Here is a 19715-nt window from a genome sequence, read left to right as displayed (position 1 = left end):
TTACGTCAATTTGGGATTTTTCCCTTGGTCCTCTTGACAAGGAATGACATTTTCCTGGTTTCCATATCTTCTGCAAGAAGAGCATCAGGGTTGGCTGCTCTTTCTTGTAAAGTCATATTGGGTTATTCTTAGGATAAGGTTGGATTACGGCCTCATCCTAATTTCCTTTCCGAAATAATAACAAACCAAGATCTTGCTGTCTTTAGCTTTTTTCAGAACTTCATTCTCTGAAAGAAAGGTCACTACATTCTCTTGTGGTGAGAGCGGCCAAGGTGCATTTGAAGGTGACCGCTATGATGCGTAAAAGTAGATGTTTTTTGTGTTGCCTGATGGTCCTAGGCAGTATTGGAACCTGATTTCTAGATGGATTTGTCAAGTGGTTGTTCAAGCTTTTTGGCTTAAGAGAATTATTTTTTCATTTTAAAGGCACTCCAAGAGGGCTGTTATTGCTTCTTGGCGCAGTGAATCACCAAGCCTCCATGGCTCAGATCTGCAAAGCCGCAACTTGGTCTTCAATCCTTACATTTACTAGTCTATCAAGTAGATGTAAAAGATCATGAGGATATTGCCTTTGGGTGCTGTGTACTGCAGGCTGCAGTTTGAGTCATCTAGTCTTTTGGTGCCCTACTTTGTGTCCCTCCCTTCAGTTGGCATTGCTATGGAACATCCCACATAGTAACTATGGCTCTGTGTCCCCTGATGTATGAAAAGACAACAGGATTTTTATAAACTGCTTACCTGTAATATCCTTCTCATCGGGGGACACAGAGGTCCCTCCCTTTTTGGTATACATGTGTATTGCTTTGCTACAAAACTGAGGTGCTCCCACCAGTGGGAGGGGTTATATAGGGAGTGCACTTTTTTTAATTTAGGGTGTGCCAGTGTCCATCACCTGAAGGTGGCCTATAACCCACATAGTAACTACTATGGCTCTGTGTCCCCTGATGTACTTCAAAGAAAAGGATTTTACAGGTAAGCTGTTTATAAAAATCCTGTTTTTCATGTGTGTTGATATTTGAATTTCATTTAGAAAGTTATTTACCCTATAATTGTTTGTAGTGTTCAGGTGCGACCTGGGGAACCTCAATCGGCACAGGATAAAGCAAGGATGGATAAAGAATATCTTTCCCTCATGGCAGAATTGGGTGAAGCCCCAGTGCCTTCCTCTATTGGAGCTACAACTACTCCTTCCCACAATCCTGTTCAAGGAGCCCCAAGGCCAACTAACCTGGCAGGAAGTCAACCGCCTCTGGTATACTATTTATGTGAACTTAATTATGTTAGACTATTTAGTCCAAGTTTAACATTGGGTTATTGTAGTAACGTACAGTAAATAAGATAAGAACGTGAAAATATTTTTTTAACTAAAAATTTGGAGCAAAATTGAATTCCCAGATGTCAAATGCTCACACACTATTCATGTATAACACTAAAATACATGTCAAAAAAGGTGAAGCAATACTAACCTATGGAGATTGTATACCCCTAAAAATAAGTTTTTGTTTTAAGAGTAAAAATGAAAAAATGGGGGAGAAGGAGAAAATGGGAGCTTATGGTATAGAGATTGAATAACAAACTTGAAATAAATCTGTAATAGAGCACCCAACTATATTAAAAACTTCACTCGCCATACAAACATGATTAGCAAAGATTTTTCTTTATCGTACATCATAGGACACAGAGCCTTAAGTATTTACTTGGTGGGTTATAGGCCACCTTCAGATGTTGACATTGGTAAACCCTAATTAAGGAAGTTGACTCCCTGTATAACCCCTCCTCCCAGGAGCACATCAGTTTTTTTTTGCCAGTGTCTAAGGTGTTGGTCACGAGTGAAGATGTGCTCTGAGGAGCTCCAGGAGGGATTTAAAAAGCCTCCATAGCCGGCTCCATCCTGCCACTGCGGCTACAGGATTGTCCCCGGGCCTCGCATTGAAGAACGAGGTTTTGCTTGTAACGCTTCTCTTTGAGGGCTGCACCCTAGTAACCAGGACTCTTTTTGGTCTTGCTACTTTACCTAAAGTTGTCCTGAGGGGTGCTATACATGGTCCAATGTAGCGGAACCCCTAATAAAAGGGCCCCAGTCTTTAAAGGTTTAACTACACTGCCCGTCGTGATGAGTCAAGTTTGGATCCATCTGTCTACTCTAGCAGTATCCTGCAATGAGGATAAGGTAAGGGGAGAAGCCTAGGAACTGTAAAAAGTCCACCTATGCCTGCCTTCTATAGATATATAGAGAGAGAGATATAGATATACTCTGTATGCCTTTAAAATGTCTCCTCTAGAGGGAGTATATTACACTTGCCTAGTATGATGCCTTTTTCAGCAGCTCTGTCTGGCTATAGCAGCGGCTGTGGTCCCAGCAGCCAGAGCAGGCTTATTAATTGAGCAGATGGTGTTCCTCTTCTGAGGGATCTAAAGTAAAGGGGTTACAGCAGTAGTTTATGAACATACAAAAAGCAGCCATTTGCATTTTTTGCATAAAGTGAAGTCTTCCTTTAAAACTGTGAGCCTAACAAACACTGCTGACATAAATTCCCCTCCCCTCCTGGAGAGGTGCGGTAACAGCTTACACTTTGTAATCAGGTTTTCGCCTGAGGCTTAACAGATGCTCTCAGTTCACATGCTAAAGACAGAAGTCTGTCACACTAAGACAGGCGCGCTGGGCATGTAAATGTGTGAACAGGCATTTCCAGCACAGGAAATATTATGGTACCCAGCATCAAATGCTGATCCTTATGGTGACATTTTTTTCTTTTGCTAAAACTATTGTTCAGAAAATACCATAACTGGTTTCTTAAAGTACCTCTGCTTTTGTGCTGGGCACATTTGACTTCCAGTGTACCACAAAAGTACCAAGGATTCCACCCCTAGGCGCTGGGAACTCCAGACATGCCTCCACACTCATCCTCTCCGGAGATACCTGGCATGGCAAGCCAGGGTGAGACATTAAAAGCAATTGGTGCCACTGTTTCTCACACTTCAGTCCATTTTATATGTGACTGAAGATGCATTTTCCTCTTCCTTGCAGGGCTTAGAAGATTAGTGGCTTTAATAGCATCCTCCATCCAAGAGGATAGGAAGCGCATTAGATCCCCCTCCCCCACTTCAAACCCCATTTTCCAAGGGAACAGTGGGCACAGGATGAGGTGTTATCCTCAGGGGATCACGAGGAAAAACTAGACAAATTTTCCTCTGTGGAGGGAACAGTTGATTAACCTTATGCAACCTCACAATCTGACAGATTGATGGTACAAACTCTTACAGAGATGGTTAATTTCACTTTTTATTCTACTAACCGAGCAAGTTGAAAGTTCAGGTCCCTTCCATGTTTAAAAAAAAGAAAAACCAGCAGTGAGCAGAGAGTTTCTCGGTTCTCTATCATGGAGGAAAAATTCACAAAGGTTGGAAAGTACCAGCAGTAGATGCTGCGATTTTCAGCATCAATAAAGATGCATAATTGCTTAAGCATCAAACAGATAAGAAGCTGGAATGTTTTTGTTAAAATCCTCCTACCAAAGGCGCTATGTTTCGCCATAGATGCCATAAGACTATCCATGAGGCGTCCCCGCTTGTGCTAAAACACAAGTTTAGGACCTTGTGGTTAAAAGGTTGGTCAGCCGAAGCATCTTGCAAAAAGGGTGTCTGACTAGTTTTCCTTTTCATTGGGGAAGATTCGGTGAAATCCAAATGATTTCTAGCAGGAAAGCTCTTTTGTCTAAAAGAAGGTATAAACGTCCTTTTATTTAAACGGACTCCTTCCCCTGCGCTGTGGCAGCTGCCTCTAGGCAGTGGTGACTGTCTGCACGGTCAGACTCTAGGGCATGATTTCCAATGAGTACTGTTCATATCTGTGCGACTTCAAGTCGCCACAACTTCAAGGTAGTCCCTGAACTACATTGGTACCACTTTGATGCGACTTGAGGTCCATAGAACTCAAGAATAGAGGCATTGTTTCCTGTTGCACCAAATTTGCGCCCAACATATTCTCAGCAGCAAAAGTAAAATCACACGACTTTGTGGTTGCAATAGTGGAAACCGAGCCTAAGAGGAGAAAACATTCAGCCCCTGTATACATGATGGAAATGTTTTTTTTTTTTTTTTTTCTCCGACCTCCAGGGCCTAGAACGAAAATTGGCGACTTTAACCGCATCCGCTATCCAGCGATGGGAAAGCGTGTTTAATTTCCCGTGCCCATCAACATCTTAGAGATTCGGGCAGTGTTTCTGGCTCTAAAAGCCTGGACTTCCAGGTTAAGGGATTGATATCAATCACCAAATGGGGCACCAAGAAACTCAGTGCAGAGAGAGGTGAACCATATTCTAACTTGGGCAGAAGGAAATATTCCGTGCCTATCGGCAGTCTTCATTCTGGGAATAGAGAATTGGCACGCGGACTACTTGTGCCGCCAGCAGATTATTCCCAGGGGAATGGTCTAGTCACCCCGACAAGTTTCAGGCTGTTAAGGATGGGGGACTCCAGATGTAGATCTTCTAGCATCCAGTGCAACATAAAGTTAGTCATCTTTGTGTCCACAAGGATCCATTCGCATGCAGAACAGATGCGTTGGTGATACTGTGAGATCAGCTTTCACTGATCTCTGCATTTCCCCCTATTCAATTGCTGCCTTCGATGACTTTGCAGGATCAAGCTGGAAAGAAAACTGGTAATTCTGGCAGCACCAGCATGGCCCAGAAGGTCATGGTATGCAGAGATCATAAAGATGGCAGTGGAGGATCTGTGGTCCCTTCCACTAAGGCCAGACCTGCTCTCACAAGGGCCAATATTCCATCCTACTTTACAAAACACTAAATTTAACAGCTTGGCTATTGAAACCCACATTCTAAAGAAACGTGGGCTTTCCAGGTCAGTTATCTCAACTTTAATCAATGCAAAGAAACTAGCTTCCAGAACTATATATTATAGAGTTCGGAAGACTTGTTTCCTGGTGTGAATCCAAGAGTTGGCACCCTCTGCGATATAGGCAGAATTTTTGCCTTTCTACAATTGAGCATAGAGATGAACTTGACCCTGAGTACTATTAAGGGCTAAGTCTCAGCCTTATCTGTTTTATTTCAAAAGACTGCTACGCATTCTTTAGTCTGGGGTTTCATGCAAGGAGTGATGCGGATTAATCCGTCAGTTAAATCACCTTTAAGCCCTTGGGACTTGAATTTTAGTTTTGTCAGTGTTACAAAAACAGCCATTTGAACTGATGCAGCACATTCTCTCCGTCTTTCTGACTAGGAAGCTGGTATTTTTGGTTGCTATATCCTCAGCAAGGAGGATTTCAGAATTGGCTGCTCTTCCTTGTAAAGAGCCATATTTGACTATTGGTGAGGACAGAATGGAGTTATGCCCTCGTCCAGGCTTTTTGGCAAGTGGTTTCAAGCTTTCATCTGAATGAAGATTGTCCTTCCATAATTTTTCCCAAAACTATGTTCCAGGGAAGAAAAGTCACTACATTGTCTTGATGTGGTGAGAGCAGTGAAAATCTATTTAAAAGCAACTGCTTTAGATCCATAAGGCTGATGTCTTTTATTCTGCCACAGGGTCCTAAGCAAGGATAGGCAGCGTCAAAATCCACTATTAAGTGTATTCGGCACGTTAGAATGCAAACTTACTCTAAGGGATAAGATTCCCCCTTTTTTCAAGTTAGGTTGCGCTCTACCAGAACGGTGGTGCTTCTTGGGCAGTGCGTCACCAGGCCTCCATGTCTCAGATCTGCAAGGCCGCGACTTGGTCTTCATTACATACTTTACAAAACGTTATCGAGTGGATGTAAGATGCAATGAGGCTATCGCCTTCGGGAGCAGTGTAGGTCCTCAGGTCTGGGGGTTACCCTACGGGTTCTCTCTCTCCCCTTCACGTAGCATTGCTATGGGATGTCCCACTAAGTAAATACTTAAGGCTCTGTGTCCTATGATGTACGATAAAGAAAATAGGATTTTTATAATGGCTTACCTGTAAAATCCTTTTCTTGGTGTACATCATAGGACGCTGAAGTCATGCCCCTCTTTTTATGGGGTGGAAGTATATTGCTTGGCTACAAAATCTGATGTGCTCCTGGAAGGAGGAGGGGTTAATATAAGGAGTCAACTTCCTTAATTAGGGTTTACCAGTGTCAACACCTAAAGGTGGCCTATAACCCACTAAGTGAATACTTTAGGTGTTGGGTCCTACAGGTAAGCCGTTATAAAAATCCTATTATTGGTGTCAAAAATAAGAAAGACATTAATAAACATCATACATACTTTAGCATTAAAGCTAGAACAACAAAAGGACCATCTCTGGACAGGTGTTGCAATTAAACCCAAGTTGCAGGAGTTGTAATAGTGCTGTAGTACAGCTGGGATAGTTACATAGGTTGAAAAAAGACACAAGTCCACGTTCAACCAAAAGAACTGATATCCCGGGTCTAAACGACCTATGAAGAGTGACCCAAGTTTAAATCAAGGTTGAACTGATATTCAAAAAGAGGACGAATGAAGTCAAACCACAAAAGTGGAAGCTATGAGATATCAATGGTTCTCCCGATCTGCATTGGAAAAACTGGACAAGTAGATGATTGTATTGAGGTGGAAGGTAGCTGTGAAGAAATGGGGGAGCATTGCTAGGTAACAGTGTTCAAGAGGTGGTGTGCAAGTGGAATAGTAATGCATAGAAGTGTCCAATAAAATGTGTCGCTCACTGGAACCATAAGAACATAGTCCTCCTTGACACCTCTCTGTACCAGAGTCCCTATGATGACTCTTTCTCACCCCAAATAAAACAAAAGTGAAGAGGTAATCCTTTTTCAGAAGGTAATCGTTCTTTCCCAAGAATGGCAAATGTATTGATACTTATAAGTGATAAAGTCCACAGGTCCAAGATCCCTGGGGTAAATTCCTCCCTTTGAAAACAGTCTTGCAAAGTATGTAGAACCATATATGGATCAAAAGCATGTAGTCCAGAGATTTGCCATGCTGGCATGCCCTGTTTCACCGAACCCTGTCGGCTGCATCAGATTGCTGATGCAATCCCCTCACCATGTGGAGCATCTAGGCTTTAAATGGACGCCAACACATGTCCGTGTGTCACTTGCTGTTTGCATGCCACACCCCTCCACATACATCATGACAGTCTTCCTCCCCCAACATGTAAGAGGAGGCGGTAAGTGCAGAAGATGTGGAGCAAGGCACTGCTATTACTTAATACTTTTCAGTCGCCCCCCTTAGAGGAATATTAGAAGTAAGCAGCACAAAATATAGAATATAGTGAAGGCCACATATTGTACTCAGTAGGAAAACCACAACATGACGATGGATACTTTCTTATACAATTGACATCCACAAAAATTGTTTATACATGTGCTGCAACCACATTGAACACAAATGAAGTTCCATGGGAAAAAAATAAAATAAAAAATATGCATTGAAAATAAAGCACAATAGTATTGTTGCCTCTGGCACTGAATACACCCCTGTCTGAGAAAAGGGACAAAACTTAAACCATCATTCAAGCCAGGAGACTTGGTAGCCTCCAGCTCCCATATCCAATGGACCTCAAGTTGGAGAACAATCTGATCACACTTGCCCCTCCTTCTGTCCTGGGGGACCACTTCAAGGATCCAACACTTAAGGCAATGAGAACACCTATCATCATGTTTGGGATATGCTACAGGGGTCTTGAGGTGGTATTTGTCCACTTCATAAATGGGTTTCAAAATCCGCTACATATGGGTCTGATGGCCTTTTACACGTAAAAAAAAGACACGAGCACACAATGACAGAAAATTACCCCCATGATGTCAGTTGGCCTCTATAACATAGGGGCAAAAACCTCAGCTACCACAGCAGGTAATGTCACTGTACTAAGAGGTATTTAAGAAAACAGGCCCATCTGTATACCAACTGAGGATCCTGAGACAAATTTTGCCCACTGAATTATCCTCCAATAAATGCCAGTATGTTGAGCAACAAACATCCCTAACTTTACTCACATGTTGGATATATTGTATATTCCATTCCATTGTATAGTCTCGTGGGTGCCTGGTCCTGAACCCCCCCCCTTGAAAGATAAGGGATTGATTTGGATGTATACTTTGGGTCATTGCCATGCTGAAAGATGAAGTTATTCATGTTCAGCTTTCTAGTAGAAGCCTTGTGCCAATATTAACTGCTATTTGGAACTGTTCATAATTCCCTCTTCTTTGACTACGGCCCCTGTTCCAGCTGAAGAAAATGGCCCCAAAGCATTATGCTGCCACCACCACCCTTCGCTCTTGGTATGGTGTTCTTTTGGTGATGTGCAATGTTTGTGTCAAATGAATTATGGCCTTAAAGTTCAACCTTGTTTTTATCAGACCATAACACATTTTTCCACATGCTTTTGGGTAGACTTCAGATGTGTTTTTGCAAAATGTAGCCAGGCTTGGATGTTTTTCTTAAAAAGGTTTCAGTCTTGCCACTCTACCCCATAGCCCAGATGGTTGAAGAATAGGGAGATTGTTGTCACATGTACCACACAGTCAGTACTTGCCAAATATTCCTGCAGCTTCTTTAATGTTGCTGTAGGCCTCTTGGAAGCCTCCCTGACCAGTTTTCTTGTCTTTTCATCAATTTTGGAGGGATGTGCAATTCTTGGTAATGCCACTGTTGTGCCATATTTTCTGCTTGATTTTCACTGTATTCCGAGGTATATCTAAACCCTTTGCAATTATTTTCTACCCTTCTGACTGATGCCTTTTAACCACTTGCTTACTGGGCACTTAAACCCCCCTCAGTCCCAGACCAATTTTCAGCGCTGATGCACTTTGAATGACAATTGCGCGGGCATACAACACTGTACCCAAATGACATTTTTATCATTTTTTCCCCCACAAATAGCGCTTTCTTTTGGTGGTATTTAATTACAGCTGGGAGTTTTATTTTTTGCTAAACAAACAAAAAAAGATGCAAAAAAAATAAATCATGTTTAATAGTTTGTTATAAAATTTTGCAAACAGGTCATTTTTCTCCTTCATTGAAGGGCACTGGTGGGCGGCACTGGTGGGTACTGATAAGCATAGTTAAGGCGGCACTAAGGGGCACTGATAAGCATAGTTAAGGCGGCACTAAGGGGCACTGATAAGCATAGTTAAGGCGGCACTAAGGGGCACTGATGGGCACTGGTAGATGACACTGATGGGCACGGATATGTGGCACTGGGGTGCAGCATCTTTTGTTGAGGCAGATTGTGGGCACTGCTGGGTGGCACTGACGGGGGGCGCTTATTTTTTTATTATGCTTAGTGATGAGGGGGCAGGTGGGCACTGGCAGGGCTGGCCGTGATCGGGACTGATGTCCCGATCACGGCCGCCGGTGATCGGCTCTTTTTTTTTTTTTTTTTCTCGCGCTGTCAGCGCGAGGAGCAATAATAGCCGATTACCGGCTCCGTTATATCACATGATCAGCTGTCATTGACTGACAGCTGATCATGTGATAAGGGGTCGGGATCGACCCCTTGCTCGGATCGGTGATCAGACGAGTCTCATAGACTTGCCGATCAGAGCGCGCCGCGCGCGCAGGCCGCTCGTGCACGGGACTACGTCAATAGACGTAGTCCCGGCAAAGGAGATCCGCGCTGTAGCCGTCATTCGGCTATAGCGCGGGTCTCAAGTGGTTAATAATGCAATCCCTCTGATTTTGAAGCTCTCTGCGGACCATGGCTTTTGCATGGGACTAAGAAAAAGGCAGGAAAGACATACCAGGACAGCTTAACTTTTATTTGGGGTTAATCAGAGCCACTTTAAAAAATGGAAGTTGTGTACGGACTCCTATTTAACCTGAGTTTGAATGTGATTGCTTAATTCCGAACACCGCTATACCCCCAGTTATAAGAGGGTGTGCACACTTATGCAACCACATTATTTTATTATGTTCCTACCCCACTTAAAAGATTTCAGTTTTCCACTAATGTGCCCTATAAACTGTAGATCTCAATTGAAAAAGTTCTGAAATTTTCATTGTCTTATTTTTATATATCACAGAAACTTGACATTTTAACGGGTGTGTAGACTTTTTATATCCATTAGAGTAGAAATAAAAAAGCTTTCTATTGATCCTAAACAGATTTTACCTTGGTGTCCAGCTTGTATAAAAATAAACGTCATTACTTCCTAGACTGGTTTTAAGCCGGGTTTACACTGCTCCAACAGGGAAGTTTGATAACTTCCGATCCAACTTTTCCCTGCAACTTCATGTCTGACTTCCATGCAACTTCAACAAACAGGATCTGACTTTGATCTGACAATACCAGGCCCTTTGGTTCTGGTATGAACATTGGTGAGGACAAGGGCCTCTTCACGACAACCCTGGGTGGTGGTTGTGGGGGCTTATCAGAATCTGAAAGCCTCCTTTTAACAAGGGGGGGCCCAGACCCCCCCCCATGTGAATGAGTAATGGGGTACATTGTACACTTCACCCAAAAAAGTGTAAAAAAAAAAAAAAAAGTACACAGGTTTTGGACAAATTCCTTAATGAAGAATGTCCCTCGTAGCTCCAACGGGTTTTCTATCTATGGCGATTTCTTCTCCTGCTGCTGTTTGGTATTCTTCCTCTGGTTCTTCTCCCTTCGCTGCCATCTTCCTGTGTTTTTATTTATTTATTTATTTTTTTGTCAGTTTTCCCTCTGCTGATGGCTTCTTCTGATGCTGGCTCCCACTGTTGGCTCCTGCTGTTTGACATTTCTTATATAGCCCAGGGGGCGTGGCTATCATGCCTCAGGTGGTGATGTCAGAAGGGGACAGGGTCTCTGGCTGACGTCACCAGATGGGCATGGCTATATAAGAGATGGCGCATACGACAAGTCGGATCAGTTAAGACCATCCGACTTCAATGATATTGAATGGCATGAAAAGGGACAAAAACTAGTCTGACACAAGTCAGTCTGACAAGACGGCTCTCATAGGGAACCTTTGATTTATACACGCAATGTGACATGCCCCCAAAGTCAGAGCCTGTGTCACACCAGTGTGAACCAGGCCTAAGGATGTGAAGACCGTTAAGATACAGAAGACAGTTCGCCAGCTGACTTCATTAACACACCCTGCATCTGCCCTCTTCCAGGAGATCAGTCCAACCCCTCTGCAGGTGTTAGTTTTTCCAGTGCAATCGGTGATCACTTCTCACTAAATACACTTTATTTTTACCATTTTAATCTTGCATGGATTGTTTGGAGCTGAGCGATCAGATAACGGCCTATGTGGATCAGAGCTGTAGTACTGAAAACAGAAGAGGTATGTCCTGGGTTCTGTAAAGCTCCCCATACATATACAATGTATTTTAAATCTACCCTCAACTATGTAGTTATCGTGAGTGGTATAAAAATATAGTGGTGTATGCGGGGAAAATGTAATTTAAAAAGGAGGGGCATGGCATATGATTAATGAAGAGGAGGCGTTTAAATTATAAATAGAATTGCCTTATTGGTGTATAACACGCACATTCATTTTAAGAGGGAAGTTTCAGAGGAAAAAACGTAACTTTTTAAATGAACTTTGAAACAAAATAAGGGTCAGTGCCCATCTGCAGCCTCAAGTATCATTAATGTAGCCTCATTAGTCCACATCGGTGCAGCAGCCTCATTAGTCCACATCGGTGCAGTCTGATCGATACCTATCTGCAGCCTAGATGGGACAGGGAGGGGGTGGGGCGAGCGTGGGCAGATTACATACAGTGAGAATCCCCTATGATAGACAGTGGTCCAATGGCTTCCCAGGAGATGGGACTTTCTATTACAGAGGCCGCCAAGTAAACAGGAGATTCTCACTGCATGTAATCTGAAGGCGCTCGTCCCGCCCCCTCCATGTCCCCTCCGAGGCAGCTAAAATTTAAGTATTGGCATATAACACACTATTTGCACCTGATTCACCGTGTTATACGCCAATACAGTAATAAACAGTCTATACAAATCCTTATGAGCTACTATATACTCAGTTGCCCTTATTCTCTCAGTGAACAGCCACAACCATTGGTGAGTGAACTCAAAACACTACAAAACAACAATTATATAAATGGGCTTATTCCACAATTAATGTGTTCTCCAAAATTATAAAGAAAATTGTGAAAGTACATATAAATATATTGAACCTATTTAAGCACAATAACAATATGCTGGGAGTCCCTGCAGCAGCTTGCAAACAAATGCATATATTGTATGTAATAACCCAAAAATTTCTTATTGCACAAATATAGAATGTCCGTATCCAGTGCGATATTCAGGGCTACATGATAAAGTCCAAAAAATCTTGTAATAGGTAAAAAAAAAAAAACTTCCAATATACTCTTATCCTCTGCCAAAATACAGTGAATATCCACCACCAGTAAGTGAAATGGGCACTCGCCTTAAGGTATGACCATAAGGTCATACACTTTTTGATCTCAATTGGGTCTCTAGGTCCTGTGTATTTCCACCTGCTACAATCAATCCCGCCAAAGATCCCCTTGCTGGGATTAGCTTGATCCTCTCCTCATGCTTCAATTATATGCTTCAATGATATGCTTAAATATAAACAGCAGCTCATATATGCAATATTGCTATTGGTACCACTTTTAATAAAATACCGATATACTTTTGTATTAACAAAAAATTATTTCCAGCATAGATAACAGAGTAAGAGTACAGCTGATGGCCTCAGCAACTTCCATGTATGCGAGACACTGGAGCTGGCGTCACTGACCCCACCTGATGCAACACGTCACATGACTTCCTCAGGTATAGGCTATCCCTGAGGAAGTCTCGTTACAGATGACGCAATGCGTCGGATGGGGCCAGTGATGTCACTTCCGGTGTCTCGTATACTTGGAAGTTGATGAGGTGATCATCTGAGCTATTAACCAGCACTAGGGTATTTTGGTTAACAAACTATCTGTCCAGACTTCTGTCCCTTGAAAGTGTGAAGTTTCCTCAAACATCACGGGAAAACAGAAAAACTTGCGTTCCCACTACGCCAGGTGTGAATGGGGCCTGAAAGTGAAATGTTTACACAAGAACAATGGGGCTCCATTCACATCTGTTTCAAAATGCATGCTTTGCCGTGCGTTTCAGAATCCAATGAGAAGAAAGTGTGTGAATGGACTCACCACAGTTCCTCGAGAGTTAACCTACTCGGGTGCCCCCATACTAAGCTGCTTGCTTGCACTCAGGAGGGAGGGGTCAGGAGTACCAGCAGGGAACTTTCTAAGGAGGATTGAGGCTGATCTGTGCAAAACCACTGCACAGCTCAGCTAAGTATACCAGGTGTGTGTGTGTTTTTTTTTTTTTTTTTTTTTTTCTATCTGCCTTTTAATATTGCGCTTTTTTTTTCTCTTTTAAATTGCTGTTTTCTTTGTTTCCCAACGCAGAACCGTCCTCCCTGGATGACCACTGATAGGCCGTTTCCAGCTCTGCATGCTGCTCCTCACTCTTTCCCTGCCCCTATGGGAGGGGCAGGAAATGGCCCACCCATCCAGCCTAATCCCACTGCTCCTCATCATCACTGGATGCAGCCACATCCTGGAGCCCATCACCCTGGTCCCCATCACATGGGTAAGATTTTGGATAGTTGAAACCTTTTTATATTTGATTATCGGAATTACACGAATTTTCCTAATTGCAGGTCTCTTGCATTCTCACCCCATGGGTCTTATGCCACCGCCTCCACCTCCACCACCTACTGGGCCAGCACCTCCCCCACCACCACCAACAGCCCCCACTTTGCCACCTTGGCAACAACAAGCAACAGCTGCTCCTCCACAGCCAACAGCACCCCTTCCTTGGCAGCAAAGTAAGTATGAACTATTCAGATTGCTTCTTTAAGCCTCTTCGCTGCCTGTGTAACTTTGGTCACCCTGCAATTTTGCTTCCTTTTTATTTTTTCTCAATTTGTTGTTTTTCATTTCAGCTTCACAAACCACATCTGCCTCCCTTCCTCCTTGGCAACAGCAGGGAGGAGCCACTGCATCAACGGGCACAAGCATCCAGACAAGCTCTTCCTTGGTGCCGCCTCCTCCAGGTGTTCAGCCTCCACTTCCACCTAGTGCTCCACCACCTCCACCACCCCCACCTCCAGGAACATCAGGCCTACTGTATGCTCCACCACCTCCTCCCCCACCTCCAATAGATCCTTCTAACTTTGTGACAATGATGGGTATGGGTGTTCCAGGTTTACCTCCGTTTTCTATGCCCCCTGCTCCTCCGCCACCACCTCCCCAAAACTAAACTTGACACTTAAGTTGACCAAGCAGACGTTCCCCCTTTTTTTATTTTTTTTCCCCCCCTATCTTATCTTCATAACCTATCCCACAGAGAATAGGAATCTTCTCAGAAAATTATAAAATTACCCTTTTAGTTTACTACAAAACATTTGCTTTTTTTTGTCTTTTATGACTTGTTTGATTTAAGAGGGACTTATAAATCACATGCTTAGCTGACATTTGGGACTTGGGCATCTTTTTAAAGAGCTAGTTTTTTTTTCTGAACTATTAAATTGCATCCTTGTGTTTGGTCTTATGAAATTGTATTTCTTAGAACCACAAGTCGCTAATCTAGTGTCCATTGAATTTTTACTTGGGATGTTGGCACAACTTCTAGAAAGGTACTTGCTATATTACTTGTCAGTGGAATTTCATGTGTGTCATCTTATGTTTGAAATCCCTGTGGAAACCCTTCCATGAATTTTATTAGCAATACACTATGGTACACAGGCTCTCTAATGGCTGGGTTATATGCAGCTACCCCCTAGCTCATTTAGTGCAGCTTCACAACCTGGGTGCTTCTTGAGTTACTGTGGCTTTGCGACCTGCCTCCTTCCTTTTTCTTAGTGCAACTTTAGACTGACACAGCCTCCTGTCCTTTTTCTGGTAGTGCAGTGTAGTACTTGTTGACTGCACAGAATGAGATCAGTGGCCGACAAGTGCTTGGCATCAAGACATTCTCCTCCCACTCCAACTATAGAGGGCATGAGTACCCCTATTGGCAAGTATGGCAGATCTCGTACAATTAAAGGATCAAATGGACTTTCTAGTGCTAGTGGGGTTGGTATTTTTCCCTGAGGGCCTTAGTAACCTTACTTTGCTTGAATTGCTTGTAGCAGAGTTTTTATTCAAGCTTAATGATACTATAGCTGCTTGCTATGGGGACACTTGACGAGGGCGAAGGAGCCAGCAGTGCTGGCGCGGGCCCAACAGCAGAAGGCTCGGGGCAGTTCCATGCAAAACTATTGCACAGAAGAGCAGATTTGAAATGCAAATTTTCATAATCGATTAGTTGGCCGATTAGTGTTTCGATTAATTGGTTAAAAACCTTAAAGGGAAGAAAAGGTAATTTTGCTGCGATTTTTGTATTTTTACATTTTTTTTTTTTTTTGGCTAATTTGTTGTTGGGCAGATTCAAAAACAAATTGCCACAAAAAACGTATTACATGCTTTTCTGCAGCTTCTCCATTGAAGTATATTGAACCAAAAAAACAAAATAGCACTGTTTTGTGTTAAAAAAATAAATAAGTACTTGTCTCTTCCAAATACAGCTGCTTTTCCAAGCAGCTGAAAAAAATCATGGATATGAACATGTCCCATAGAAAACAATGTAAATGAACTTTAGTGTGTTTCTGAAAATAGCACCAAAAACATGAAGGTGTGACCCAGGCCTTGAGATGTTAAGTAATATAATGGGGTTAAAAAAACAAAAATTAGTACAAAAAGAGCAAATAATTACTACTGTAAGGGGTTCATTTTTTAATATGAGACAGTGAAAGTAATATTTACAGTAGCGATTTGCTCTTTTTGTACTATAATGGGCTAATTTTAAGTTTTTTTTAACCCCATTATGTTAGTGGCCGATTAATCGATTATGAAAATAGATTAATTTCATAATCGATTAGTTGTCGATTAATCGATTAGTTGTTTCAGCCCTACTTTACACTCTATGCCCTTGTACACACAGTCGGACATTCCGACGGAAAATGTCAGATCGGACCGTGTTGTCGGATAATCCGACCATGTGTGGGCTTCATCTGACTTTTTCCGTCGGAATGTCTGACCAACATTGTTTGAGAGCTGGATATAAAAAAATTTCCGACAACATGATCCGATCGGACATTGTCTGATCGTTTGTAGAGTATTCCGATCAAAGTGCCACGCATGCTCGGATCAAATTCCTAGACCCAAGCTATTGGCTACTAGGCTGAACGTAGTCCCGTCATTTGTTGTCGGAATGTCTGACCGTGTGTACAAGGGCTAAGAGGAGCTTTTGAATGTGCTCTTTGGGAGGCCCTGCTATGCAGCCTGTTTTTACTTCTACCCAACAGACAATTGCTGTCTGGAATAAACGCATGGCCACACTTTTACCTACGGCTTTATGCTACTGCTTGAACAGCTGGGCAGGTACTTCATCAAATCTCTATCCACATGAGTGTGATACTTTGGCTTAAATGCTGGTCAGGTCGGCTCCCATGCAAGAAGTGCATTTAGCGGTTACCCTTTGAAGGTGAATGGCTTTCTTGGCTAAGCACGTCAAGAAGGTTACGAGGGTGGAAGTACGCTTGGCCCCACTGAAAGAGGTCTTATGTCTGTACCGTTGGGGCTTTCCTTTCGTCTTGCCTTCTGTTGCTAAATTTAGCTTTTGCAACATGTGGGCTTCAAAATCAGCCAAGACTGGTTCCAAAGCCTCTTCCCAGTGGTGGGATGCCCCCATTTATAAGTGGGATGACATCTTGCGACCTTCTGGTTACGCAAAATCTGATGCCTGGGTCCAGTGTAATTTTTAAAGCGAGTTGAGACCCGCTACAAATAAAATTACTATTAGGGCACTTACCTGTCCAGGCATCCTCACCTGAGCGAATTCTTTAATCTGCTCTCGGGTGCTGGTGCCGACATCTTGGTTAAGGGAAACCAGCAAAGAAACCTTGCGGGTTCGCAGACTGTTTTCTATTTTGCATGTGTTAATCTGAGGGGGAGGAGGACTTCCTGCTCACTTTGCCGCCACGCACTCAACCAGAAGTGGAAGCTAGTAACTGTCAAAACCAAGTACTCGCTCCGCCCAACCCAGACTACAGAGCTTGGTTGGATCCTCCATCTGGGGAAGCCATCGCTAGACCCATTTCCCAGATTGAAGTACATGGCCCTAGGATCTAATAGTTGCCTCGTTCAATGCTGTGCTATGTGCCCAGTTTCACTCTAGACTGTTGCAGCTCAACATTCTGGCAGTGTGGGTCCAAACACGGTTCAGGGTCTGTCCTATATATCTGATCAACAAGCCCAGACTGTGTCTAGAATGGTGGAGTTGCAACCCAGCACTGGAGCCAGGGAAGCTCTTTCTTCTAAAAATATTTAAAGTGATACTAAAGGACAGTCCTACTTGCCTCCACTGTGCAGCTTGTTTTGTGGCCCTGAACATCCATCTCTGGGGTTCCCCCGGCCGCTCCTTCGCATTAGATAACCCCCTTGGAGAAGAGCTCTCCTGAGGGAGTTACCTTGCGCTCCGAGTCCAGCAACCTTCAGAGAGCGGAACGGCGGGGATGCGCCAATGGAAATTGGGGGGGGGGTGCTAGGGGGTCGGTGACTGCAAGGTGTTTTCACCTTAATGCATAGGATGCATTAAGGTGAAAACACGAGCCTTTACAACCCCTTTAAAACTTGTCTGATCCATCCAAAGTCCTGTGGTTTTGAAGGGTAGGGTTTTTTCCTCCTGTAAAGGCACTCTACAAGATCTATTAGTGATTTTTGGGACTTTCAGTATTGGGCATGTTTCTCATATTTGAAAAGCCACCACCTGGGCAACTGTTCACTTACTTGCTTGTTCTATCCATTGAATGTTCAGGCAGCCTCCTGATGCTGCAAGTTGCTCTCTGAATCTGTTGCGCCTTTCTTAACCCATTTTATCTGGGTCTTGTATCATTCTAGTCGCACACTCCTTGTTTCGACTGCTTTTGGATGGCCCAGTCAGTTTAAGATCCTGTGTCCCATAATGTATGACTAAGAATTTTTGATTGACCGCTAAAATCTCTTGTGCAGTGCAAGATACAGGTCCCTCCCTTCTATTATGATCTCCCTTGTGCTTGTCCCTGCAGCCTGTTTTGCCAGCATCCAATCACCTTGAAGATTGCTGCTTAGATTAGAGCCTGTGTCCTGTACTTGGTATTGGCAAGTCACAAATCCTATCTTTCATCAATTTTGTAGGCTACCCCCCAGAGCTATTTCATTTGTCTAATTTTAGCATATGGTAAAACCTTGGATTGCAAGAATTTGTTCCGTAAACATGCATGTAATCCAAAGCACTTCTATATCAAAGCAAATTTCCCCATAAGAAAAAAATGGTCATTCCACAACCATTTATTCATAAGAGCTTAATTTTATAGTCCATATAAAAAGATTATAGCAGTGTGATTAGGGTTGTGTAACCATAAAATTTCCATCCACAAATGGCAGCCTCTACAAGGAGATTAGATGCAAAATCCAGCAGGCGCTACAGAGTGTAAAAGAGGCACCTCTAAGTGTAGCAATATGGTTACTTTTAATGAAGGTCCAACATTTAGCAACTCACATGGTTTATTAAGAGGCACATCTAAGTAAGCAGGCATTCGGGGTAAAGCTGTCCACATAAACCATCCTCTGCCCCTCCGGCTCTCACCACTGTCAGTATGCAATCATGACTGACTGGGAAGACTTTCCTGCAGTAGAGCGATCTGAAAGCGAGGCTTTAAGCACTTGTGGAGTGCAGCGTGGAAGGGAGGATGGTCTGTGAACAGCTTTACCCTGGATGCATGCATACTTGGATGTGCCTCTTTTAATCAGCCAATAAATGTAACCATATAGCTACACTTAAAGGCAGCTCTCTTCTCTTTTATACTCAATTGTTACTTGCCACTACTTATACAGAGCTTGTTTATAGAGTCAAAATTTATTTAAAAAAAAAATGCTTTCCTGCAAAACTCACAGATCAAGTTACTCTCAATCCAAGGTTTTACTGTATTTCCTTAGTCTTGGTAGACCTGTATAGTACTTGGCTTTTCTGTGGCTAACGAACCATTACTAATGGATACTTTGCTTTAATGTGTCCTATTTATTACTTGGCAAAGGCTTAGTGACCTATGTCTGGAAGGCAGCAGTTGAAGTGTTTTTTGGCTAAGGGACCTGATATTTAGAACTTTAATGTTGCCTTTTACTTTTTATATGTTAAGAAAAACAACTTGCATTAAAGTGTCTGTTTTTTTTTTTTTTTCTTTTTTTTTTAATCAACTTGTCAAGGAAACTTTTTTTAACTTCGACATTTTCTTATTAAAGACGGTTAAGGTTATATTTGCCTGTCATGTGCATCATGGGAAAGCCAGTGAGAGCTTTGAGACCTAAATATCTGGTGTAAGATGGATTTGGGTTTCTAGATTGGGCTGATTCTAAAGATTTATAATTACCACTGACTGTAAAGCAAGCCTCCGATAATATGCCTAAGGATATTGCTTGAGGATCCAGACAGTGCAGCAGGAGCCTAAAACCCCCGCACCACAGGAGGGCGTATGTCCATGAGGCTAAAATCAGGACCTTCAAGAGGCCATGCTTGTTGCCAAAACCGGAAAAATGGGAGGAGAGGGGGGAGGAAAGCCGAACACAGGACCCAAGGGGATCCCAGTTCACTGTTAAAATTGAATGATGAATTTAATATTAATGGGGTTAAACGTGTGGTGTGATTATTGCAATATGCCAGTGACCAAAAGTGTGAAAAGA

General features: G+C 42.9%; 1 protein-coding gene across 2 annotated transcripts in view; it reads left to right on the top strand.

The window, feature by feature from the left end:
• The window catches only part of SF1 (splicing factor 1), a 133285-nt gene extending 114076 nt beyond the window's left edge, over window positions 1-19209 (top strand). For both annotated transcript variants that reach the window (XM_077457764.1, XM_077457772.1), the window contains 4 exons: window positions 1060-1252; window positions 13362-13545; window positions 13616-13783; window positions 13901-19209. In XM_077457764.1, coding sequence (XP_077313890.1) covers window positions 1060-1252; window positions 13362-13545; window positions 13616-13783; window positions 13901-14217 — 862 coding nt within the window. In that variant the 3' untranslated portion in view covers window positions 14218-19209. The remainder of the gene's footprint in view (window positions 1-1059; window positions 1253-13361; window positions 13546-13615; window positions 13784-13900) is intronic.
• Window positions 19210-19715: the final 506 nt, after the last annotated feature.

The sequence above is a fragment of the Lithobates pipiens genome, unplaced genomic scaffold (genome assembly GCF_037356315.1).
Source record: "Lithobates pipiens isolate NorthernLeopardFrog02 unplaced genomic scaffold, aLitPip1_a1.2 Scaffold_10, whole genome shotgun sequence".
Lineage (NCBI taxonomy): Eukaryota > Metazoa > Chordata > Amphibia > Anura > Ranidae > Lithobates > Lithobates pipiens.
Note: the sequence above shows the minus strand (reverse complement) of the source record. Positions and strands in the feature narration are given on the sequence as shown.